The 22,356-nt window shown below is 34.8% G+C and overlaps 1 protein-coding gene across 2 annotated transcripts in view; it reads left to right on the forward strand.

Annotated features, from left to right (window-relative positions):
• Window positions 1–22,356, forward strand: part of myo15aa (myosin XVAa) — a 101,723-nt gene that overhangs the window by 77,711 nt on the left and 1,656 nt on the right. For both annotated transcript variants that reach the window (XM_056453989.1, XM_056453990.1), the window contains exons 46-62: window positions 2,073–2,214; window positions 2,292–2,403; window positions 6,082–6,287; window positions 6,368–6,510; window positions 6,612–6,687; window positions 8,465–8,537; window positions 8,622–8,695; window positions 8,806–8,888; window positions 11,175–11,305; window positions 11,384–11,478; window positions 14,779–14,856; window positions 15,692–15,788; window positions 16,917–17,077; window positions 17,208–17,341; window positions 19,106–19,239; window positions 19,330–19,463; window positions 20,715–20,855. In XM_056453989.1, the coding sequence (XP_056309964.1) occupies window positions 2,073–2,214; window positions 2,292–2,403; window positions 6,082–6,287; window positions 6,368–6,510; window positions 6,612–6,687; window positions 8,465–8,537; window positions 8,622–8,695; window positions 8,806–8,888; window positions 11,175–11,305; window positions 11,384–11,478; window positions 14,779–14,856; window positions 15,692–15,788; window positions 16,917–17,077; window positions 17,208–17,341; window positions 19,106–19,239; window positions 19,330–19,463; window positions 20,715–20,855 (2,014 nt within the window). The remainder of the gene's footprint in view (window positions 1–2,072; window positions 2,215–2,291; window positions 2,404–6,081; window positions 6,288–6,367; window positions 6,511–6,611; window positions 6,688–8,464; window positions 8,538–8,621; window positions 8,696–8,805; window positions 8,889–11,174; window positions 11,306–11,383; window positions 11,479–14,778; window positions 14,857–15,691; window positions 15,789–16,916; window positions 17,078–17,207; window positions 17,342–19,105; window positions 19,240–19,329; window positions 19,464–20,714; window positions 20,856–22,356) is intronic.

Genomic DNA, 22,356 nt, shown 5'->3' on the forward strand with positions numbered 1-22,356 from the left:
CAGACCAACAAACTGACAAAACCTCTGCATTCATAGAGGTGCACACACTTGCTGATGATTAGTGAATCAAATGTATTTGATTAGCAGTGGAAGTCTAACTTTCTTAACTGTTAACAGTAAGGATATCACCAGCAACTTTCCTTTTGGCTTTATTGTTGTTAAGGATTAAATGACATGCTGCAGTACGTCATTCGTTGTTGTTCATTTGAGGTTTTATTTTTTCAAATTGTAAGGCCTACTACCAAGGACCAGATATTTTTTGTGATGTCCTGATACAGAAAACCATAGAATTCAATAGGGTGTCCTTTTTACATGCCTCTATATACAGTAGCCTAACATGCAGCATTTTGGTTGTTCAGTTTTGTTGAGGCTAATTGAAACTGTAGCCTGATAAGCTACAAGCTGCTTATCATTTAAAGTAGTTATAGGCACAAAATGTGATTTTCACAGCTAGATGGCGCTAATTCACAACAAACAAAGGTGTGTTTTGATGATGGCGCGATAGAGTGTGGAATCATTGAAGTTGTAGTCTTCATTACATCCCAGCAGGCACAGGACATCAACATGACGTCATTAGCCCAACTTTGTGGGATGTTGTATTTTGTTTGGAAATGAAAATCGAGTTGAATCGGGCCGACGTCAATGTCCAACGTCAGACAGACGTGTTACTTTTCAACGCAACCTAAAAACAACAAGCTTAACTTTCTGAAGCTTGACATTTTATGGACGTGACCAATATGATGTCTATAAAACGTTGGAATTCGGCTGCCATACCTGATGAATAAATGTCAGTATTTGACGTCAATACAATGTTGGTTTAAGATGTTGGCTCATTGTTGGATTTTGGTCACTTCCCAACACAACCTAAAATCAGAAAAATATCAACGTCATTTCACGTCGTTATTGAATGTCAAAATAACATTGTTCATAGATGCTGGTGACCTAAAACGAACCTAATATTAACATCTTATGATGTTGTGTGTCTGCTGGGATCCTCCGGACTTTAGCAGAAATTATGTTCATGAATGAGCTAAGGTATTCAAGACTTATTATCAGTCCAGTTTTATTAAAATAAATACATTTAGTGTTCTGTTCTTTGTCTAACAAAACACACAGCCTAATAAAGCGTCTTTGGTGTTTCCCCTGTTTTCTATAAATCAAACCAAAAATCGAGGATGGATTACATCATTAGCATGACCACACAGTACAATACAGGGCACAGTCTGTTCACTGGTTACAATTTCTTATTTATCAAAACATTTGAGATACTGTAAGAACATAAACATTAATCAGCAAAAATATATATATAAATATATGTGTGTTTTATTGCAATGTTTTAATGAAAATAAATCTTACATATTGTGCCTTACATATAGCTATCATCAAACTACACCTGTCAAACAACTGTACTTTATAGTTTCATATCAAAAACTGATTACATTGAAACATTTCTTTTTTTCCACAATGACTTATATCACAAATACAGTAATAAGCATTAATAAGAAATGTTTTAAGTCAAATATTTGGTGCTTAATGTAACGCAGTACATTTCAAGAGTTCACACTTAGCTGATGATTGATTATTAAGCTTGTTTGGCAAGCTGTCCCAGGAGAGAGCCCTGAGATCATAAGATTGCATGTTTTTGGACAGTGGGAGGTAACCGGGGAACCTGGGGGAAACCCACGTGAGCACGGGGAGAACGTGTAAACTCCGCACAGAAACATTGGCTGGCTTGGTAAGGACTAGAACAAGTAATGTTCTTGCTGTGAGGCAACAGTACTAACCACTGGGCCACCGTCTAGGACAGGAGGAGGAGTAGGGGTGGAAGAGGGGGTTCTTCAAAACGAAGATGGCTGTTATATGGAACTGAGGGTATTTATAGTGGCTTAGGAATCATCTGATTGGTGAATGATAAATTGAACAATGCCGGGCCGGCTGCAAGCAATCATAAGCATGTGATCCTCTTGAAATTAGTTTATAAATAAACTTGACTTATGACACAAAATACCACCATCACATTGAAAAATATTCTTCTTTGTGGCCTCACTGTGATCATTTTTATTGTCTTGCAGCTACACAGACATCATGTTTGTCACCATTCCCTCCAAAAACATGCTGGAGTTCAACCTCAACAATGAGAAATTGATTCTTTTCTCTGCCAAAGCTCCTCAGGTCAAAACTATGATTGACTACTTCATCACAGAGCTGAAGAAGGTCAGTCCTGTCTCTCACTCACTGCAGAGATGATCGGCTGCGGTGCAGTGTGTTAATTTTGCTCTCTCTCGCTCTAGGATTCAGACTATGTCGTTGCTGTGCGTAATTACATTACAGATGACAGAACGCTGCTGAGCTTTCACAAGGGAGACATCATTCGCTTGCAGAAAATGGAAGGACTGGATGCAGGTTAAACCGCTTGAAACTAAATGTATTCATTAAGACCTAACATTATGTATTTAAGGGAGAAAAAAAATAATAGGCTAAATAACTAAGGACAGCAAAACCCAAAGCCACACAAGACAATGAGGTAATCTGGGAATTTTAATTTTTTTATATATGATTTTTATGGCAAATTACAGTAAAAAAAAGACAAAAAACCCCTAAAAGACCCAAAACAAAACCATTATATTTCAAAAAGTATGGATAGTATCAACTAAAAAAAACATACCAACAAATAAAAAGGTAAATAATAATGTAGCTTAACAAAAACTACAATTGTACAATCACACAATACACTCTACTTTGCACTTAGGAAAGAAAAAGAATAAATTTGCTGGAACAAGGACTTATTCTATATTTGACAATAAAACATGTTCTTGGATATATTTCCTAAATGAATCCCAAATTTTCTTAAACTGGTTAGATGAACCTGTAGTCAGTCTATTTTTTCAACTTTTGGAATAAGAGGACATCATGGATCCACTGTGTTGAAATTGGAGGTTTCTGATCCTTCCACCTAAGCAACATTAGTCGTTTGACTAGGAGCACAATAAAAGCTATGCAATCAGATTGTATTTTTGTAAGATTATATGACTCTATCTATCTATCTATATATATATATATATATATATATATATATATATATATATATATATATATATATATATATATATATATATATATATATACATTACATACCTCCTCGATTAACTGTTGCCTGTAAATGGATATATAATATAATATAATATAATATAATATAATATAATATAATATAATATAATATAATATAATATAATATAATATAATATAATATAATATAATATAATATCATATAAAACTGTCACTTTTGATCAATTTAATGCATTCTTATATGCATTCAATATAATATAATATAATATAATATAATATCATATAAAACTGTCACTTTTGATCAATTTAATGCATTCTTGTTCTAAAAAACTATTAATGAATTTATTAATGCACCCTCCCACCCCAGATTATCTTTATCTTAATTTTAAATGAATGAATCCCGAACTAAGATGAACATTTTGAGTTTTTAATGGGGATTTTTAAACAGTCCAAACTAATTAAGCACGGAATTAAAGCAAATCTAATCTAAAAGTAAATTAATATCAGAACTGAAACCATGTTTTAAATGTAACTCTAATTATTTTTAAGCAGTCTGGTTTAAAACAGAATGATAAAATGCACCTTGATTTAATCTTCATTTGAGGTTAATCCTTATCAGTGCTTTAAAATGCATTTGTGAAAGACATAACTTGTTTAGAACCTAATCATACTTAATCTGTGGCATTATTGTTTTCTAATTCAGAAGAGTATATGTATTTAATGCTAAAAATGCTATAGGGTTCATGGATTCAGTTCTCAGGAAATCTATGAACCTGTACCTACCATGACTGCAGTGTGTGTCTGCCAAATACATTAACATGCTGTAAATCTTCATAAATGTTTCACAGGCCAGTATTATGGTTGCATAGTGAAAAAGAAGGTGATTCTCCTGGAGGAATTAAAAAGAGATACACCTGATTTTGGTGGGTTGTGTGTTGTGTTTGTGAACACCTGCATGGAGTGCTGTTGGTTTCTGCTAGTGTCTAGCATTGAACTGCTCCTGTGCAGAAATATCTGATTTTATGCATCCCTAGCTGCATGTATAGAGCCTTTCTTCCTTCTCTCGGCATGATGGCTTCGCTCATGCTTTTTATTAGTGCTGGGTGGTATATTGAGCTTGTGTGATAACATGCAATACTGTTTATATCGATATACATTAGTTTATTTATGCATTAGGACACAGAATGAGCTGCTGCGGGTTAAGCGCATAATCCAGTTTGTCCTTAACATGAGTCAGGCTTAGTATTAAGTGCTTTGAAATAACTCATAGGATATAGTTTACAGGTAAAGTTTGAAGTAGTTTTGCTCTGTCAAATACTCTGAGAGAGACTTAGATAGACAAATACTTGCGCTGCTTAATTTATTTGAGATGTGGTGTTTTTCACAGTGTGTAACTTACAGTTCACAGGTATATTGTCCATCTTTAAATGTTAGAGAGTCATAAAAATTATTTCTATTTTGCTGGCGAGATTGCATGAGCCTTGTGCATTTGAGTTGCTGCAAAACTTCTAAAACAGAGCGACAATAACCAGATATTGCTCAAATATTTTATTGTTGGACAATAGAAGTGCTAGATGCAGATTATTAAACATACAAGTAAAATAGTTTTAAAAAAAGCAGTAATTGTAAATTGACTAATGTGGTGGGAAAATCAAACTAATTTGTTCAGTTGAACTTATCCTTTAAAAGAATTATTCCAACACAGGCTCATTCTAGAAATGTAGCCCTATATACGTTTCTGGAGATCGGGAATTATGTAGCCAGAAGTACGTTTGGCTGCATTTCGTTTTTAAAACGAATGCTATGGAACAGTATGATGCCGTTCCTTTTCGTGCTTACCAGCTGATCACTTACCTCCATATAGACGGCTTTCCCGCTGTCACCAGTTTGTCCAGTTGGCTCGTCATGTACGTTGGTAGATTTGAGACAGAGAGTGGAGTTTACCATGACATGACCATGAGTTTGAGTCCGGAAAGAATTGTTACAGAAAGAGCGTAAGACTTAAAGCAGAAGCCAATAAAATAAAATAAACAAGTAAATATCAAGGTGAGAATGTGGTAAAATCTGAAAATGTGGTAAAAATCAGGCGAGGGCTTTTCTTTTTCTGGATTGCTTTGTCGGTTGGGTTTAGAGAAGTGGGTGGGCGGGTTAATCGTGCTTTTGAAAAAAGGAGGAAGGTGGGTCAGCCGATCGGTCAGTCAGTGGACAGCAGCTTCTGGTGGATTTACGTGAGAACAGCAGGTGCGAATGGCACTTGCGGAAAATTTTTTGAGATCAGCTCCTTGGAAGTATTTGGCGCTCTCCAGAAATGTATGTAGCGGCACGTTTTCAAAATGAGCCTGGGTGGAATTATTCTTTTACAATGTAACTTTTTATTTACATAAAGCATAACACAGCATCATATATATATATTTGTAATCAAGTCATTTAAAAAAAAAAACACCTGGATAATTGTTAAAAATACAATTACTCTGCTTCTCTGAAAGTATACTGCCATGAACTCATTTCTCCCTCAGTTCATCTTTTCTTAATATGTCATTGTCTTTATTTGAAAAAAAATATTCTGCAAGATATATTTGTGTAACACACACACACACACACACACACACACATATATATATATATATATATATATATATATATATATATATATATATATATATATATATATATATATATATATATATATATATATATATATATATATATATATATATATATATATATTCACAATACTTAATGCAAGTTAATTTTAAGGGACTGCAATTAAATTACCGAAAATGAAACTAAGTCCTTTACTTTTTTAGCAGAAAATTCATTTAATTACAGTCACTGATTACACCCAAAACTGACTATATCTCAAATCACACACAAAAGCTTTTTTAAAAATATGAGTAAATATGTGTTCAGTTAATAAATAAATATGAGTCGTTTCCTAAGAAGTAAACTGATCTAAAAAAGTCCTACGATTGTCAAACACACACTTTCACACACCATGTCTTGTATGGTTCTAAGGCTGGAAGTTTGGGGCCATTCATGGGCGATCGGGGGTTTTTCCTGTGGAGTTTGTTCAGCCGGTCGCTGCTCCTGACTTCATTAACATTCCTGTGGACAAGAAAGAAGAGCCCAAGAATAAGCAGGGTCGTGTGGCCGCCTCTGCCGCCGTGGCTGTGGCTGTGGGTTCTTCTGCCGCAGCCCACGAACTGGACCGCACCATTGAGGTAAATGTCCCGTGCAGAAATACAGTCTGCAATTTTCATTTAATGTGCCATCATGCATCGCTGTTTTGTGTCTCCTCTAGGTGGCGTCTCCTGTCAGTGAGTATACAGAAGCCTACACAGACAGTGCTGATATGGACATTGATGAGAGAATCCTGCAGGACGTCCAGTACAACATGGTGGAGTTTGCCAAGAAATATTTCAGAGGGGCCCAGAGAAAAAACGGGTCAGTTGATTATGTCATTCGGCATTGCATGCTCATATGCTGTGCATAGTTTGATTAAAAGAACATTTAGAATTGACACAGAGACGTATGTTTATATTTAGCGGTGACTCATATAAGAAAAAGTCAAAGAAATCAAAGGAACCCAGGGATCCATCGGAAATGGTGAAATTCTCCAAGGTATTGTTTACATTTATAATCAATGTCATGTATTAATATTATTATTATTATTATTTAATTATTATAGAAGTAGTATTTTTATTTAGCATTATTTAATACATATTCAATTTTATTTCACTTTTAATTTTTTACTTTTAATTATTTTATTTTATTATATATTTTAATATATGTATTATTAATGTTATTATTTTTGTTATATATATATATATATATATATATATATATATATATATATATATATATATATATATATATATATATATATATATATATGTATATAAAACAAAAATAATTACATTAATAATACATATATTAAAATATCTAAAAAAAAAAAAAATATATATATATATATATATATATATATATATATATATATATATATATATATATATATATATATATATATATATATATATATATATATATATATATATATATATATATATATATATATATATATATATATATATATATATGTGTATGTATGTATGTATGTATGTATATGTATATACAGTTGAAGTCAGAATTATTAGCCCCCTGTTTGTTTTTTCCCCAATTTCTGTTTAACGGAGAGCAGATTTTTTCAACACATTTCTAAACACAATAGTTTTAATAACTCATTTCTAATAACTGATTTATTTTATCTTTGCCATGATGACAGTAAATAATATTTGACTAGATATTTTTCAAGACGCTTCTATACAGCTTAAAGTGACATTTCAAGGCTTAACTAAGTTAATTAGGTTAACTAGGCAGGTTAGGGGAATTAGGTAAGTTACTGAATAATAATGGTTTGTTCTGTAGACTATTGAAAAAAATTTAGCTTAAAGGGGCTAATAATTTTGACCTTAAATGGCTTTTAAAAATGTAAAAACTGCTTTTTTTTCTAGCCGAAATGAAACAAATAAGGCTTTCTCCAGAAGAAAAAATATTATCAGACATACTGTGAAAATTTCCTTGCTCTGTTGTTCAACTTCAACTGTATATATATATTAATATTGTTATTAGTATTATTAGTAGTAGTATTAATTATAGTAATAGTAGTAGTAGTAGTAGTAGCAGTAGTATTGCTGTTGTTGTTAATGATAATAAGCATTATTTAATATATTTTCAATTTTATTTCAGTTTTTTTTTAACTTATTTTTTATTTATTTAATTTTGTACATTGTATTTTTATTTTTTATTTGAGATTTTAATCAATGTCATGCACAGGCTATTTTATTATTTTTATTATCATTTTTAGTATTATTATTAATGAATATTGTTGTTTTTTATTATTTATAATAAATATAATTATTTACCTTGTTATTATTATTATCATTTTTATAATAATAATAATAATAATAATAATAATAATAATAATTATTATTATTATTATTATTATTATTATTAGTAGTAGTAGTAGTAGTAGTAGTAGTAGTTAGTAGTATTAAGTACTGTATAGTATTGTATTGCTGTTGTTGTTAATAATAATAATTAGCATTATTTAGGAATTTTTTATTAAATTTATTTTATTTTAATTTAATTTATTAAACTTTATTTAATATAATTTCAATTTTTTTCTATTTCATAATTATTATTTTTTCATTATTTTAAAATTGTTATTTTAAAAGTATGACAGTTTTTATAATACACATGATTATATTATTGAATTACAACATTATGATAATTCTATTGGTTAATTATTCCTTTAAAATAAGAGAAAGTTTGGGAATTTTCTCAAACGTTTCGTGATATTTTTATGCACATTCCGTTGATTTTTGCTTTGATAATTTAGTCCCCAATCCAAGAGTCCCTGATTGAGTTCACTGATGAAAACCTGAACAAAGTAGCTGCAGAGATTTTTCTTGGTAAGCAGAATGTAAATATATTAACTAAAAAATGAAGTGACATATTTACTATCCAATATGATTTAAATGACTCTCATCCCTCAGCTATAATGAAGTTTATGGGCGACTACCCTATGAAAGGCCAGGCTGAGCAGGACGTCATCAGCACCATCCTACGGGTATGCAACTCTTCAAATATCCCAATATGCCTTCCCATCATGAAATATTAAAACAGGGATGTGCGTAATGTCTCCAAAGCAGTGTGATATGAGCTCGGTGTCTGTTTCAGCTGAGTGGCGAGTATGGACTAATGAGGGATGAAGCGTACTGCCAAGTGCTCAAGCAGATCACTGGAAACACCAGCTCCAAGACGTATGGACTGCTTTCTTTTTTACATTTACATTTGGATAGTAAAAAAGGGCACAGCGACACAGTGACTCAGTGGTTAGCACTGTCGACTCACAACAAGAAGGTTGCTGGTTTGACTCCCAGCTAGGTCTGTTGGCAATTGTGTATGTAGTTTGCATGTTCTTCCAGTGTTGGCATGGGTTTTCTCCAGGTGCTCTGGTTTACCCCACAGTCCAAAGACATGCGCCAGGTGAATTGAATAAACTAAATTGGCCGTAGTGTATGTGTGTGAGTGAGTGTGGATGGATGTTTCCCATTACTGGGTTGCAGATGGAAGGGCATCTGCTGTGTAAAACATATGCTGGATAAGTTGGAGGTTCATTCCACTGTGTTGACCCCTGATGAATAAATGGACTGAGCAAAAGGAAAATGAATGAATGAATGAACATAAAACAATTAAGATGTCCCAAAAAGCTTAGGAATTGTGTTTTTTTTTGTGTGATTTCAACTAATTTTAAATTAGTAGCAGCAAAAGGGATTTTTTAAGTGTATGTATGTAGATTAAAATCTGATGTTTGAGAAAAATAAGGGGTCACTAACTCTTTTACTGTTTTATTTAAACATTTTGACTGAACTTGACCTTAAAAACATTCCACAAATTAATTAAATTATTCCTTAATAATGTACAAAGAGCAATTTATCTTCATTGTTGGACATTTGTTTTCATATAGGGCCATTTATTTTACATGAAATTAGGAAGAATATTTTTATCTCCATGACTTGTCAGACTTGCTGGACATTTTTAACAAATAGAGGTGTCAGAACAAAGGACAACAAACTTAATCGTTTCACACTGGGTCCAAAAAGGTTAAATATATGAACAATTCTGAGACAAAAACTTAACTCATAAGTTTGAATGGAGTCTAATTAAGCTAATTAAATTTTGATGATTTAAAGGGGTGATCCACAGTGTTTTTTTAAGGCTTGGTTGTGTTTATAAGATGCAAAGTAATGTGTGCTCATGCTTCACTTGTAGTAAATCACATTATTTTTTTCATATATCTTACTTTGATTATATACAGCTACTCAGCTAACATAAAAACGACTGTCATATTTCTTAGTTCCTCTGAAAGGCCCGCCCTCAAGAGGCTCTGATTGGTCTGCTAACATAATGTGCTGTGGTTTGCAGATTGACTCTACGTCACCAGGAAAAACATCACGCGGCTTCAAAGCAAGTGCTTTTGCACTGTGTAAACACTGTCAGTCAAAGTATAGCTGTTAGCCAAATCAGTTGAACCTCACGCCTGCTCTCTAAAATAAAACCTGACAAGTGTCTTTCACATAGATTTGGAATAAGCATGTGTAAGTAATATGAAACGTTCACATATCTTTGGCTTGTTTATTTGAGAACGCAGGGAATGCGCCCGCATAGAGAGACACTGCACGCGCTGCTGAAGATTGTGGCTGTTTACAGCAATTTGATGGATAAATATGAATTTGTAGCTAAATTGTTGACAGTGCCAAACAGCATTTCTCGTTGTTTACATCCTTGTTTACGTCCTCGCTACAACATACCGTTAACGCTAGAAACCGTGCATGTAATTTTTGTAAACATTTGTAATTTTAAAAATAAAAACACTTACAGGTTGTGGCTCACAATCCACAGCTTCGTCGGCTGGAGGAGATTCTAGCCAAATCCAGAACTGAACTGGGAGAGCTTCTGGAAGCTGTCCTTTGTCAAATGTTAGCTATATATTTTTATAATTCTCTGGAACATAATTCAAATTAAATTGTAAGCACTTCCCGCTTTGTGTCATGTCCTTTGGAAGTCCAAATACAGAAACAGAGAAATACGTTTGGATGGCATTTTAACTTTCTGTTGTATGTGCATGGTGAATGCACGTAACCTGAATCCCTTGTGATTTCCATTTACTAAAAATGCCACAAATACCATAAAATTATGACAGAGGTATTTATTAATGATTTTACGATTTTCCTTTTGTTGTAATTTTGTTGAAATATGCTTGAGACAGTGGCATCATAGGACAGTTTTGAGATTTGGCTCAAAAAATGTAAGTTTTCATAACAAGAGGTCCCTGGAAGACAAAGACATGTTAAGTTTTGAATGATGACAATACTAATTCTATTAATTTTTCATGTGTGACAGTGAAAATACAACGTCCAGTTCACGTCAGCAACGCATTTACATTTACTCATTTAGCAGATAATTCCTATTTCTATTGAAAAAGTAAATCATGGCGGATTGTTGTTAATTTGCCAGTGAATGCTGATTGTTGGTGTATTTTACAGGGAGAGTTGTCAGAGAGGTTGGAGGCTGCTGTACATCTTCACTGCATACTACAAGTGTTCAGAAGTGCTCAAACCGTACCTGCTGAAGTACCTTCAAGATGTTTGTGCAAGTCCTGGAGTGCACTTTCAAGGTAAGCACACTTTTTAGCTCCAGCTATACAGATCAAACTGATGAAATGTTGACTCACTGTATAATGATATATTGGCAGGTATAGCAAAGGCTTGTGAGCAGAACCTAAGGAAGACGTTCCAGTATGGCGGACGCATTGAGCATCCTAATGGGATGGAATTGAAAGCTATGCTGGTAAGTTGAATATTATTATAATAATATTTTATAATAGGAAATTCTGGTTTCAAATTTATGATGCACATAAAAATCTGCAACTGAAAATCGTGTATTTAAAGGGATAATTTGCGCAAAACTGCACATGTGCTGTTAATTTGCATCTAAGATATTACGTATTTTTTGATCAGTAGAATATTAAAGATGGTTTTTAGTTGAAAGTGATCTTCTGTGATTCGTCAAAATAACCAGCACTTTGAGAGTCAAAAAACCTACAGGCAACACAAAATTAATACATGTGGCTTTTGAAAATTCATTGAGGTTTTATGAAGTGAAACAGCTGCTCTTTGCAAAAAAGTTTGTCTTGACTGGCATTTTTATGGCACTTCAAATAAACAACCTCTGTCCATACTATAAAGCCTAAAATGTATGATGCGCGACTATTCATGCACACTGGGCATTTGCATATCTTGCCAGAATTCATTCATGTCTTTGCTGATTTTTAATGATTTTAATGATCATTTAATGATTATACACTGTAAAATATTTTAAGTCAGTACATAATCCTTATTTTCTTTCGCTTTTTCTTTTTATTTGTTATTATTTGCCATTAATACAAAAACATTAACATAAGATTATTAGCTTTCTGGAGAGGTGAACTACTCTGTAACATAACTTTTTAAGTTGTGCCAACTGAACATTTTTGTCTGCAGAACTGGAATGCCTGAAGTTACAGTTTTTACAATCGCTATGACAGTTTTTTCAATACATTTAACAAGTTTTCTAAAAGGTCAATCAAGTCACACATGAAATTATCTATGTTGACGAGGCTGGCTTCAACTTGGCGTGTCAGCGTAGGAGAAATGCAGGGCAAATGCAGAAGACCAGGTAGAATAGAAAATTACTTTGTTGTTTATTATAATTGCAGTGCTTTTTCTGTCTGTATATCTTGCAGTAATGTCCTTTTGCAAATAAAGTCTGTACTGCAGCAATTCTGTGTCTGTATTTTTTTTTACATAAAACATGTACATTTTATAAAGCTACTTTGAGATGGTCGTTTATTTTTTGTATTGAATTTCTGCAGCAAAAGAAACAAAATTTTATGCATTTACTAAACCCAACAAAACAAAATAAAAGGGCAGAGCTGATACATACAATAATGCAGTTTCTGTAATGTCAGCTGATGCAACACAATCTCACGGCAATTCGTAACTTTTTGCTTTAGTGTCCAATTCGTATGAATTCGTACGATCTAATTCGTACAATTTAGTACGATTTGCTCATCCGCCAATGACGGTTGGGTTTAGGGGTGGGGTTAGGTGCCACGCCTCCTTTTTAGAATCGTACAATTTCGTACGACTGAACTCGTATGGATTCATATGATTTAGCCACTAAACTGACAAAACGTAAAATACTTACGTTATCTCGTGAGATCAGGCTGGCTGATGATAGTGTTTTTATTGTCAATGTGTTCTGATTGACTAAATGTTCCTGTTGGAAGAGAACATGTGTTATAGTTTTGGCTAATTATTTGCTTTTGAAACATGTTTGTAGTGTTTTGTTAGATATGGTGTATTGTGTTAGTTTATTATTGTATTATGATTATTAGTTTTAGGGTTTAGTTTACAATGTGTGATTTTGAGCACGAATTTAACTGTTTTGACAAGTGTGTGTGTTTTAGGTGTGTTGGTTCGTTAAGAGTTTAGCAAAATTGTTAAATTATTGAAAAAACTATCATAGCCATTGTAAAAAAATGTAAGTGATCAAAAATAAACATAATCCTTATTTCCTTTCGTTTTTTTTCATGTACTCAACATTTTTTTCACCTTTAATTGATAGGACAGAAGAGAGTATAGACAGGAAAGCGTGGGGAGTGGAGAGGGGAAGGATTAGCATAGGTGGCAATCAAACTTGTGTCACTTTGAACACCGGAGTACGCACTAACCACTATACCATTGACGCCAATGTGTATTTAACTTTTGAAAACATCAGTTGCAATTTCCTAAAATGGCAGAAGTTGGGTGAAGAAAAAACTCTTGTGAAAATTGGTACTAAAAAGAATACATTATCAGAACAAACAAACATAGTTTAATTGAAAAAACAGGAAGACATGCTTCACATGTGAAGCATTACAAAGCATTTTTCCTTGTTTGTGCTGCCATGTTTTGATCCTTGTCTTGTTTACCTTTATTATTGTATTACCTTCTGTCCTGTTTCTAATTCTGTGTCTAATAAATGTTTTGTTAAAATTTGTCTCTGTTTTAGTTTTAGTGTTTGTTTATTCTGGTAATGTATTATTTCTTAGTACCAATTTCCACAAGAGTTTTTTATTCACTCAACTACACGTCGGCACCAATGGTTTAGTGGTTAGTGTACTGACACATGGCACTCCGGTGTTCATGGTGACATGAGTTCGATTCCCTCCATGAGGTCCTATGCCAATCCTTGTCTGTAGTCTCTACTGCCCTATCAATGTTTAGTATGCAAGAAAAAACTAAAGGAAATAAGAATTATGTTTTTTTTGCTCACTCAACTTCAGGCAATCCAGTTCTGCAGACAAAAAATGTTTAGTTGGCACAACTGAAAAAGTTTACAAAGTAGTTAACTTCTTCAGAAAACTACTAATCTTATGTTAACCCAACTAAATGTTTTTTGTATTACTGACAAATCATTATAAGTCAGTGCAGCTGATGTTTTCAAAAGTTGAGTGAACAAGAAAAAGCGAAAGGAAAGGAAAGGATTATGTTTTTTTTGTTGTACTGACTTAAAATTTTTACAGTGTATAAAAGTGGTTTGATGATTTAGAGAACGTACGCCCTATTGCAGAAGACCAATCAAGGAGGGATTGTTAATAGCCACGCCTCTTTTTTTAAAAAGTCCTCATTTACTTTTACATTAGTCCACTAGTATAATCCCCTTAAAAGAGCAAATGAAAACTCACAGTGCATTATGGGTATTCACTACAAGTCTCAATGTTGTAATAGCTGTTTACTTGCATTTTAGAATGTAGGTAATCCCACCTATTATAATTATATATGCAGAAACATGATGCAGTCCAGTAAGTTATACTGTTTTTATCATCGTTCTGTTCTAATATTTATTCATATTAATTTGGTGCTAAAATAGTAACATGGAAAAGATTGTCAGTTTACGAATGATTTGTTCTGTAAAATTCAGCAACATCAAAACTGTTACGTTTGTATTTTGGGATAAAACTTTGTATTTTTAAAAAAATTGCTGATGATTTCTGCTGCATCGCTACCATTTTCAGTCACATTTCACCAATCTGTGTATAATCATACACAATCTATTGTTTTCCAGGCTGGAAGGAGCTCCAAACGCCAGTTGTTTCTTCTTCCTGGTGGAATTGAGCGCCACCTGAAGATCAAAACCTGCTCAGTAAGATGTCTCTATCATATTTATTGCAGTTTGACTTTTCATGGTTTTCATTTAAAAGAAAAGGTTTAATTCTGGGGTGGCATGGTGGCTAAGTGGTTAGCACTATCACCTCGCTGCAAGAAAGTTGCTGGTTCGAGTCCCGGCTGGGCCAGTTGGCATTTCTGTGTTCTCCCTATGTTCACGTGGGTTCCCTTCGGGTGCTCTTGTTTTCCCCACAATCCAAAGACATGCTCTGTAGGTGAATTGGGTAAACTAATTTGTCCATAGTGTATGTGTGTGAATGAGAGTGTATGGGTGTTTCCCAGTGATGGGTTGCGGCTGCAAGGGCATTTGCTGAGTAAAACATATGCTGGATAAGTTGGCGGTTCATTCCGCTGTGGTGACTCCAGATTAATAAAGGGACTAAGCCGAAAAGAAAATGAACGAATGAATGATTTAATTCTGGGGTGGCAGTGTGGCTCAGTGGTTAGCACTGTTGACTCACAGCAAAAAGGCCGCTGCTTCGAGTCCCGGCTGAGCCAGTGGGCATTTCTATGTGGAGTTTGCATGTTCTCCCTGTGTTCACGTGGGTTTCCTCCGGGTGCTCCGGTTTCCCTCACAATCTAAAGACATGCAGGAGAGGTGATTTTTAATAAACTAAACTGGCTGTAGTGTATGAGTGTGTGAGTGAATGGATGTGTATGGGTGTTTCCCAGTACTGGGTTTTGCCTGGACAGGCATCCGCTGTGTAAAACATATGCTGGAATAGTTCGTGATTTATTACGTTGTGGTAACCTCTGAAATAGAGTGAATGAATGAATGATTTAATTCTGATGAACTTTTTGTTTCTTTCAAGGTGGCTCTGGATGCCATTGAAGAGCTGTGCTATGAAATGGGTCTGCATAAACTTGAGGCTTTGGATGAATATGCTGTTTTTGTGGTCACAAATAGAGGTGAGATAATTAAACAATGAGTGTTTATGTGTTTATACATATAGATATATTTATATATAGTGAGTTTTTTACTTTTTGTTCATTCACTATGTGTCATCAAGTATTGACAGTGAATGTGGATAAGGAGTAGAATAGCTGTAACCTTTCATTACAGCCCAAAAATATGACTGTACAATAAAGCATTCAAAAATTACAGATTTATGCATCAATTGTCAAAAAGGGTCATTTGGAGTCTCCAAGTGGCCTTTTTGGGGGAGCACCTAGACATTCACTTGGATAAACATGTATGAAACTGTAATTTTCTAAGGTACTGTTATCAAAATTGAAAATTTGGCTTGGTAAGGCTTCAAGCTTTTGATCGTCTTTTCAAACTAAGGCCTCTTAATTATAAACAGCAAAATCCTCAAAGTAAAATGAACTCAGTTTAGATAGTATTTTGTCCCTCTCTCAATTGAGTTAAAGTTACTCAGGTTAATGAGACAATGGAAAGAATAAAATAGGTGATGATTGCGCACTGATGATGAACACCTGCTGTTAATAAACAAACACAGAAGTACAACTGACTTCAGTCACAGCCTTAGATGAAATCAGCTGGAATATAATACATTGAATCTCTCAAAATCTCAGCAGAGGATCATAAGCAACAAACAGCAGCTTAGCTTATTACTAACCTGTTTGCCTTTATTTAGAGGAAACAAATACTCTCTGAGCTGAGTACATTTTACTCTGAGGATTTTGCTGTGTAGTCTTCTGCAGGCATTAGTTAAGATTAGTTAAATTTTTAGTTCCGATTTAAATATTTTTTTTTCAGTGCGTCTTAAGTTGAAATACTCTATACCAATAACATTTGCAGTGATTCTGACTATTAAGGAATAAACCTCAATGTGTCACCTTTCAAAAGAGACCAGATACATGCATATACTAAAATGGTTCAAAAATAACAGACAATTTACTTTGAGTATGCATTTTTAGACATCTAAGCAAACTTTACAGGAATGCTAAGACGTTAAAGGATGATCTTAAGTTGTTGATACTGTAGTTTAGTTATTTTAGGATGACAAGGGTCATTTAAACTAAAATATACAAACAATACAAGAATCAAACTCTGTCTGATTGCTCTTTCTCCAGGTCAGAACGTCCGCCCTCTGAACAAAAGGGAGTACATCTTGGACATCACTACTGAGGCTGAACACGTTGACAGCAACTACAGCCTGTGGTTTCGAAGAGTGATCTGGACGCAGCCCCTAAAGTTTGACAACGAGCTTGGAGTCACTATGCATTACAATCAGGTGCATCAGCCAGACTGATTCAATTTCCCAGACATTCCTTTCATGTTTTGTGCAGAAGATCTGAGGCATTTGTTCTTGTTTTGATCTCAGTTTTTCCTGTTCTAATCTGATCTTCATTCACATTTTGCAGGTGTTCCCCGACTACTTGAAAGGGCTGCTCAATGTTCTCCCGCAGGGTAAGGTCAGCGAGCAGCAGCTTCAGCAAGTGGCAAAACTGGCAGCGCTGCAACACCGTGCCAAGGACTCGCTCTACCTGCCCACCATGTAATCTCATTAATCTTACTGTAAAATTATCAACCAGAGGAAGAAATGAAATGTTAATTATTCCTCAAAAGCCTAAAAGCATCATATTTACTCCAATGAAACAAATGACTCTGTGTGGTTACCATCAATTTTAGTCATAATACATTATTTAAAGGGGCAGTGCACCAAAAGAAGGAAATCGCATTTTTTATGCACCCTCAAGCCATCCTATATGACTTTTTATTTTTCAGACAGTCTAAGTTATATTTAAAAATGTCCTGGTGTATCTGTGAACACAATGGCCAATCAGTGGTGTTAAATAATGGCTCAACAGCGCTGAAATGTTCAATTCAATTCATGTTTATTTCTGTAGCGCTTTTACAATGTAGTGTCAAAGCAGCTTAACATAGAAGTTCTCGTAAATTGAAACTGTCAGTCCAGTTTTCAGAGTTGAAGTTCAGTTTAGTTGAGTTCTGTGTGGTTTAAATTTCACTGCTGAAAGTCCAAACGTTGAAGAGCAAATCCCTCGATGCGCAGCGCTACAAGTCCCGCACTATGCAAGCCAGTGGAGACAGTGGCGAGGAACAAACTTCATCAATTGACGAAGTGAAGGAAAAAGCCTTGAGAAAATCAGTCTCACTCTCTCTGATTCTCCATGACCACCACAGCATCAGCTCAGCAAACGGCCTGGTCCAGGATTATGGACACCTTGGCATCATTTTTTTCCACAGGTCTTGGATGGCATCAATGGCGCTGCATAATCTATAGGGGCCTCTGGATGAGTATCCCCAGGTGGGAATAGAGAATAAATAAAATAATTACCGTAGCTGCTGTTTGTAAGTGCAATAAATTAAAATAGTTATATGAACAGACATAGAAACAAACATGTAAAGCATATGAGTGTTTCTAAAAAAATGTCTGGTGCATTAAGACAGTAGGAGTGTGGTTGTCAAGCCTGCTCACCTGCGTGGAGCACACTCATTTACCACATCGTTATGCGATGCATTGTGTTACTAAAAAGATAGGTCTTTAATCTAGTTTTGAACTGAGAGAGTGTCTGAGCCTCGGACATTATCAGGAAGGCTATTCCAGAGATAAGGAGCCATAAATTAAAAGACTTGACCTCCAGACTACCAGAAGCCCTGAGTTTTGAGATCTTAAAGAGTGGGTTGGATGGTAGCAAGACAGAAGGTTGGTTAGATAAACAGGAACTACATTATGTAAAATTTTATAGGTAGGAAGCAGGAAATGTTAGCAAGAAATGAATGTTTTTCAAATTTCAGTGTTGATTGTCACCAAAGTCACTTTTGATAACCCTTTTATAAGAATATATGAGACAATTAGCCATATAGAATTGTCTATTTAAGACTATCATTTGAAATAGACCCATTTGTTTGCATGACACAATGACATTCTGAACATTACATTAATTTATTTCATGTGTGATTGAAAAGGCTCTTATGGGGGTGCATAAACATCACATTCTTTTGATTTTCACATAACGACTATGTTTAATCTGAAAAATCAGGCATTCAATCTAGGAAAGAATATGTTTGTTAATTGCAGGAAATTGCAGAAAATCAATCCTGGGGATCATTATTAGGTTTAAAGGAGAAATGAGTCACTGTGGTGTTGAAAAACGTTTAGTTGTTGAAAACACTTGTATTAATTGTAATTGTTCAGTTGGTGCCTGATGGAAAACAGCACCTGGCTACAATCCCCTGCAGTCATTTACATGTGAATACCTTTTCTATAAGCTAAGCGTCTCTTGTTCTCTGCCATCAGCCATGAGGTTCAGGAGTATATTCCCACCCAGCTCTCCGGTCTCCAGCGGGCCCAGCAGTGGTTAAACATGGCGACCCAACATATGCAGCAGGTGCAGCCCCTCAGTCCGCATCAGGCCAAGGCTCAGTTTCTGGGTGAGGTGTTGACTCAGGAGAACAGTCAGTGTGTAGGCGCACAGTCCTTTATTCACAAGGCTGATTGTTATGCTTGTGTTTCTGTGTCAGGACTCGTGAGTGCTTTTCCTATGTTTGGCTCATCATTCTTCTACATACTGAGCAGCAGCAACAGTGCTGTCGACACCCCCTGTGTACTGGCTGTCAATCAAAACGGTCTGAACTTTTTGAGCAAAGAGACTCATGTAAGTGTAATCACATTGACTTCTGGATAAAATAAGGATTATTTGGTTGGAAGTTGTTTAAAGCTCGAGCTACAAATGAAATGTCATGATTTGAAAAGCCATATAAATTTAACTAAATAAATTCATATATTTTTAAAGTTCTTTGTGCATCTAAACAGCTGCATGACATTTATCAGTGGTGAGGTTATAATGGTGCCAATGGGACTTGACCATTTCTATTGTGGAATAATGCAAATAGAAAACATTTACAGAAATTACAGGCATGATGTATGGAATCAAACTGAAGAGCTAGTTGCTAATGATGTATCTTCCCAGCAGGCACAGGACGTCAACATGACGTCAGATTGACATTGTACCCCAACGACGTGGGGACGTTGTATTTAATTTGGAAATGAAAATCAGGTCGACGTCAGAACCCGATGTCAGGCTGACGTCAGTGTTCAACGTCCAACCTAAAATCAACCAAATAGCAACATCTAATATTCTAAGATGAATAAACGTCAGTATTTGGCGTCAGTATGACGTTGGTTTAAGATGTTGGCTTGACGTTGGATTTTGGTCACTTTTCGACACAACATAAAATCAACCAAATGTTAACATCTAATGATGTTACAGCTTGACATTGTGTGGACATTACCAATATAACGTCTATCAGACGTTGGATTTTGGTTGCCATACCTGACAAATAAATGTCAGTTTTTGATGTTAATATAACGTTGGTTTAAGTTAACTCAACGTTGGATTTCGGTCAATTTCCAACACAACCTAAAATCAACAAAATATCAACGTCATGTCACGTTGTTGACATGTCAAAATAGGCTAGACATTGAATTTTGGTCACTTGATGTCACAACCTAAAACTAACCTAAAATTAACGTCTTATGTCGTTGTGTGCCTGCTGGGTTAACACGTTTCAGAGATGTGTCTTGCAATAACCAACTGCACTGAGTAAGAAATCACAAACAAAAAGTTATGACTTATTCGTGTTGTCAGATCTTGTTGGAAAAAACATCAAACAATTATACAAAAAAAACAAAAATCAATCCAAATACTTTTAATAAGGAAATGAATACCAAAATATGGCGTTTGACATCTCTAATATATATATATATATATATATATATATATATATATATATATATATATATATATATATATATATATATATACATACATATGCACACACACATATATATATTTCCTCCCAAAAAATGTCGTATAGACATGACAGCTGTTTTCAATGTTCCTCAGGAGCCAATGGTGAAGTTCCCGCTGAAGGAAGTCCAGTCCACTCGTACACAGAGGCCCACAGCTGGCTCTAGTTACCCCTATGTGGAGATAATGCTGGGTGACCTAATGTCTCAGCGCATTACCCAGTTACAGCTGGAACAGGTATGGACAATGTACCATTCCAAATCACAAGTAATGTAATTAAGCCATATCTAGTTATTTTAATGACCTTTCAATGTGTGTTGATAGGGTATTTTTGCACAATGATGCACTAAAAGCTGAAAGGTTTTATTGTGTACTGATGACAACATTGTCACAGGATTATTTCAGAATTGAAATAAAAAGATCTGTTTTGCATGCCACTCCAGTAGTTGGAGATCTCACTTGGTAATGAAGCACTTGGTTGCCCAGTACTCATGCATTAGATTAAACATAAAACAAGTGTGTTTTTGTAGTTTACATGGAGATTATAATAGCATTGACTGCATCCAAAAACTGTAAAATGCTGCATTCGGAGGCTGCATTTGTCAGTGGGAAGGCATCAAGAAACGTTCAAATCCAAACTCTGCTTCACGTCCTGTCTCCTGAGACAATACAAGACAATAGAACAAATCGGCAGCCTAAGCTTTTTCCACAAAAATGTCAAATTTTCAAAGTTTACAGGCCACCTGAATGCTGTTTTCTTGAACACATTTTACCTGTTGATAAGATACTGGCATATATCTATGTTTAGAAAATTTCTATTAGAGCTTGCTCGCCAATTAATCTGACAAGATTTTCATGCAATTTTGTCACTGAAGAGACCCTATTATGCATTAAAAAGGTCATATTTTGGTTTTGGGTGTCTCCAACAACAGTCTGATATGCATGCAAGGTCAAAAAACACTTTCTTTGTCTTATAATATGCATTTATTTTTACGTAATTATCCCAGCAACCCTCATATGATTCGTTTAGCGATATATTTGTTCCCAAACCCCTCCTTAGCGCGATGCTAATCTTCGCTGATTGTTCTGATGACCCAGTCTGTTGTGATTGGTCGACTGCGTTCAGCGTGAGACAGAGAGAAACGCCCACCATGGCTTATTAACAATTTTGAAGTAGTCAGAGTGCAGAGTATATGTGTGAGCCCAATGCAGGAGTGCATTAAAGCAATGAAGTTAAACACCAGCATATTGCTCTATTCTTAACCATGACGCACATTCAGGATTAATCCACACGGTGGCAAAAGCTGAACTATTTTGAAACTTGATCGCTGCACATGTGTAGGAAAAGCTGATGGTGGCCATAGCTTCGACAAACGGCAGAGGATCGCGAGCTCACAACTGCATTTAAATCCGTAAACAAAGTGGCACGCGACGTGACTTTAGACACGATATATGAATAAAAAGAATTAACCAGATACAGTACAGGCGGTTACAAGTAACAAAACACAATTAAAAACATTATTTGCAAGCTAGAGAAAACAAGAAGGCAACCATTTTAATCACACTTACTTACACTTGTGAAATGAAGGAAGGAACTGATCCATGAAATGTGTACTGTAAAGTACCTGTCAAGCTCTGACAAAGTCCCATACATCAATAGTCTTTCCTGATCCTTCCCTGATTAAATGGCCGAGGAATCCCCCAATGTAAGCATGTAGATTACTGAAGCACTCATCAG

This window comes from Danio aesculapii, chromosome 3, assembly GCF_903798145.1.
Source record: "Danio aesculapii chromosome 3, fDanAes4.1, whole genome shotgun sequence".
NCBI classification, from domain to species: domain Eukaryota; kingdom Metazoa; phylum Chordata; class Actinopteri; order Cypriniformes; family Danionidae; genus Danio; species Danio aesculapii.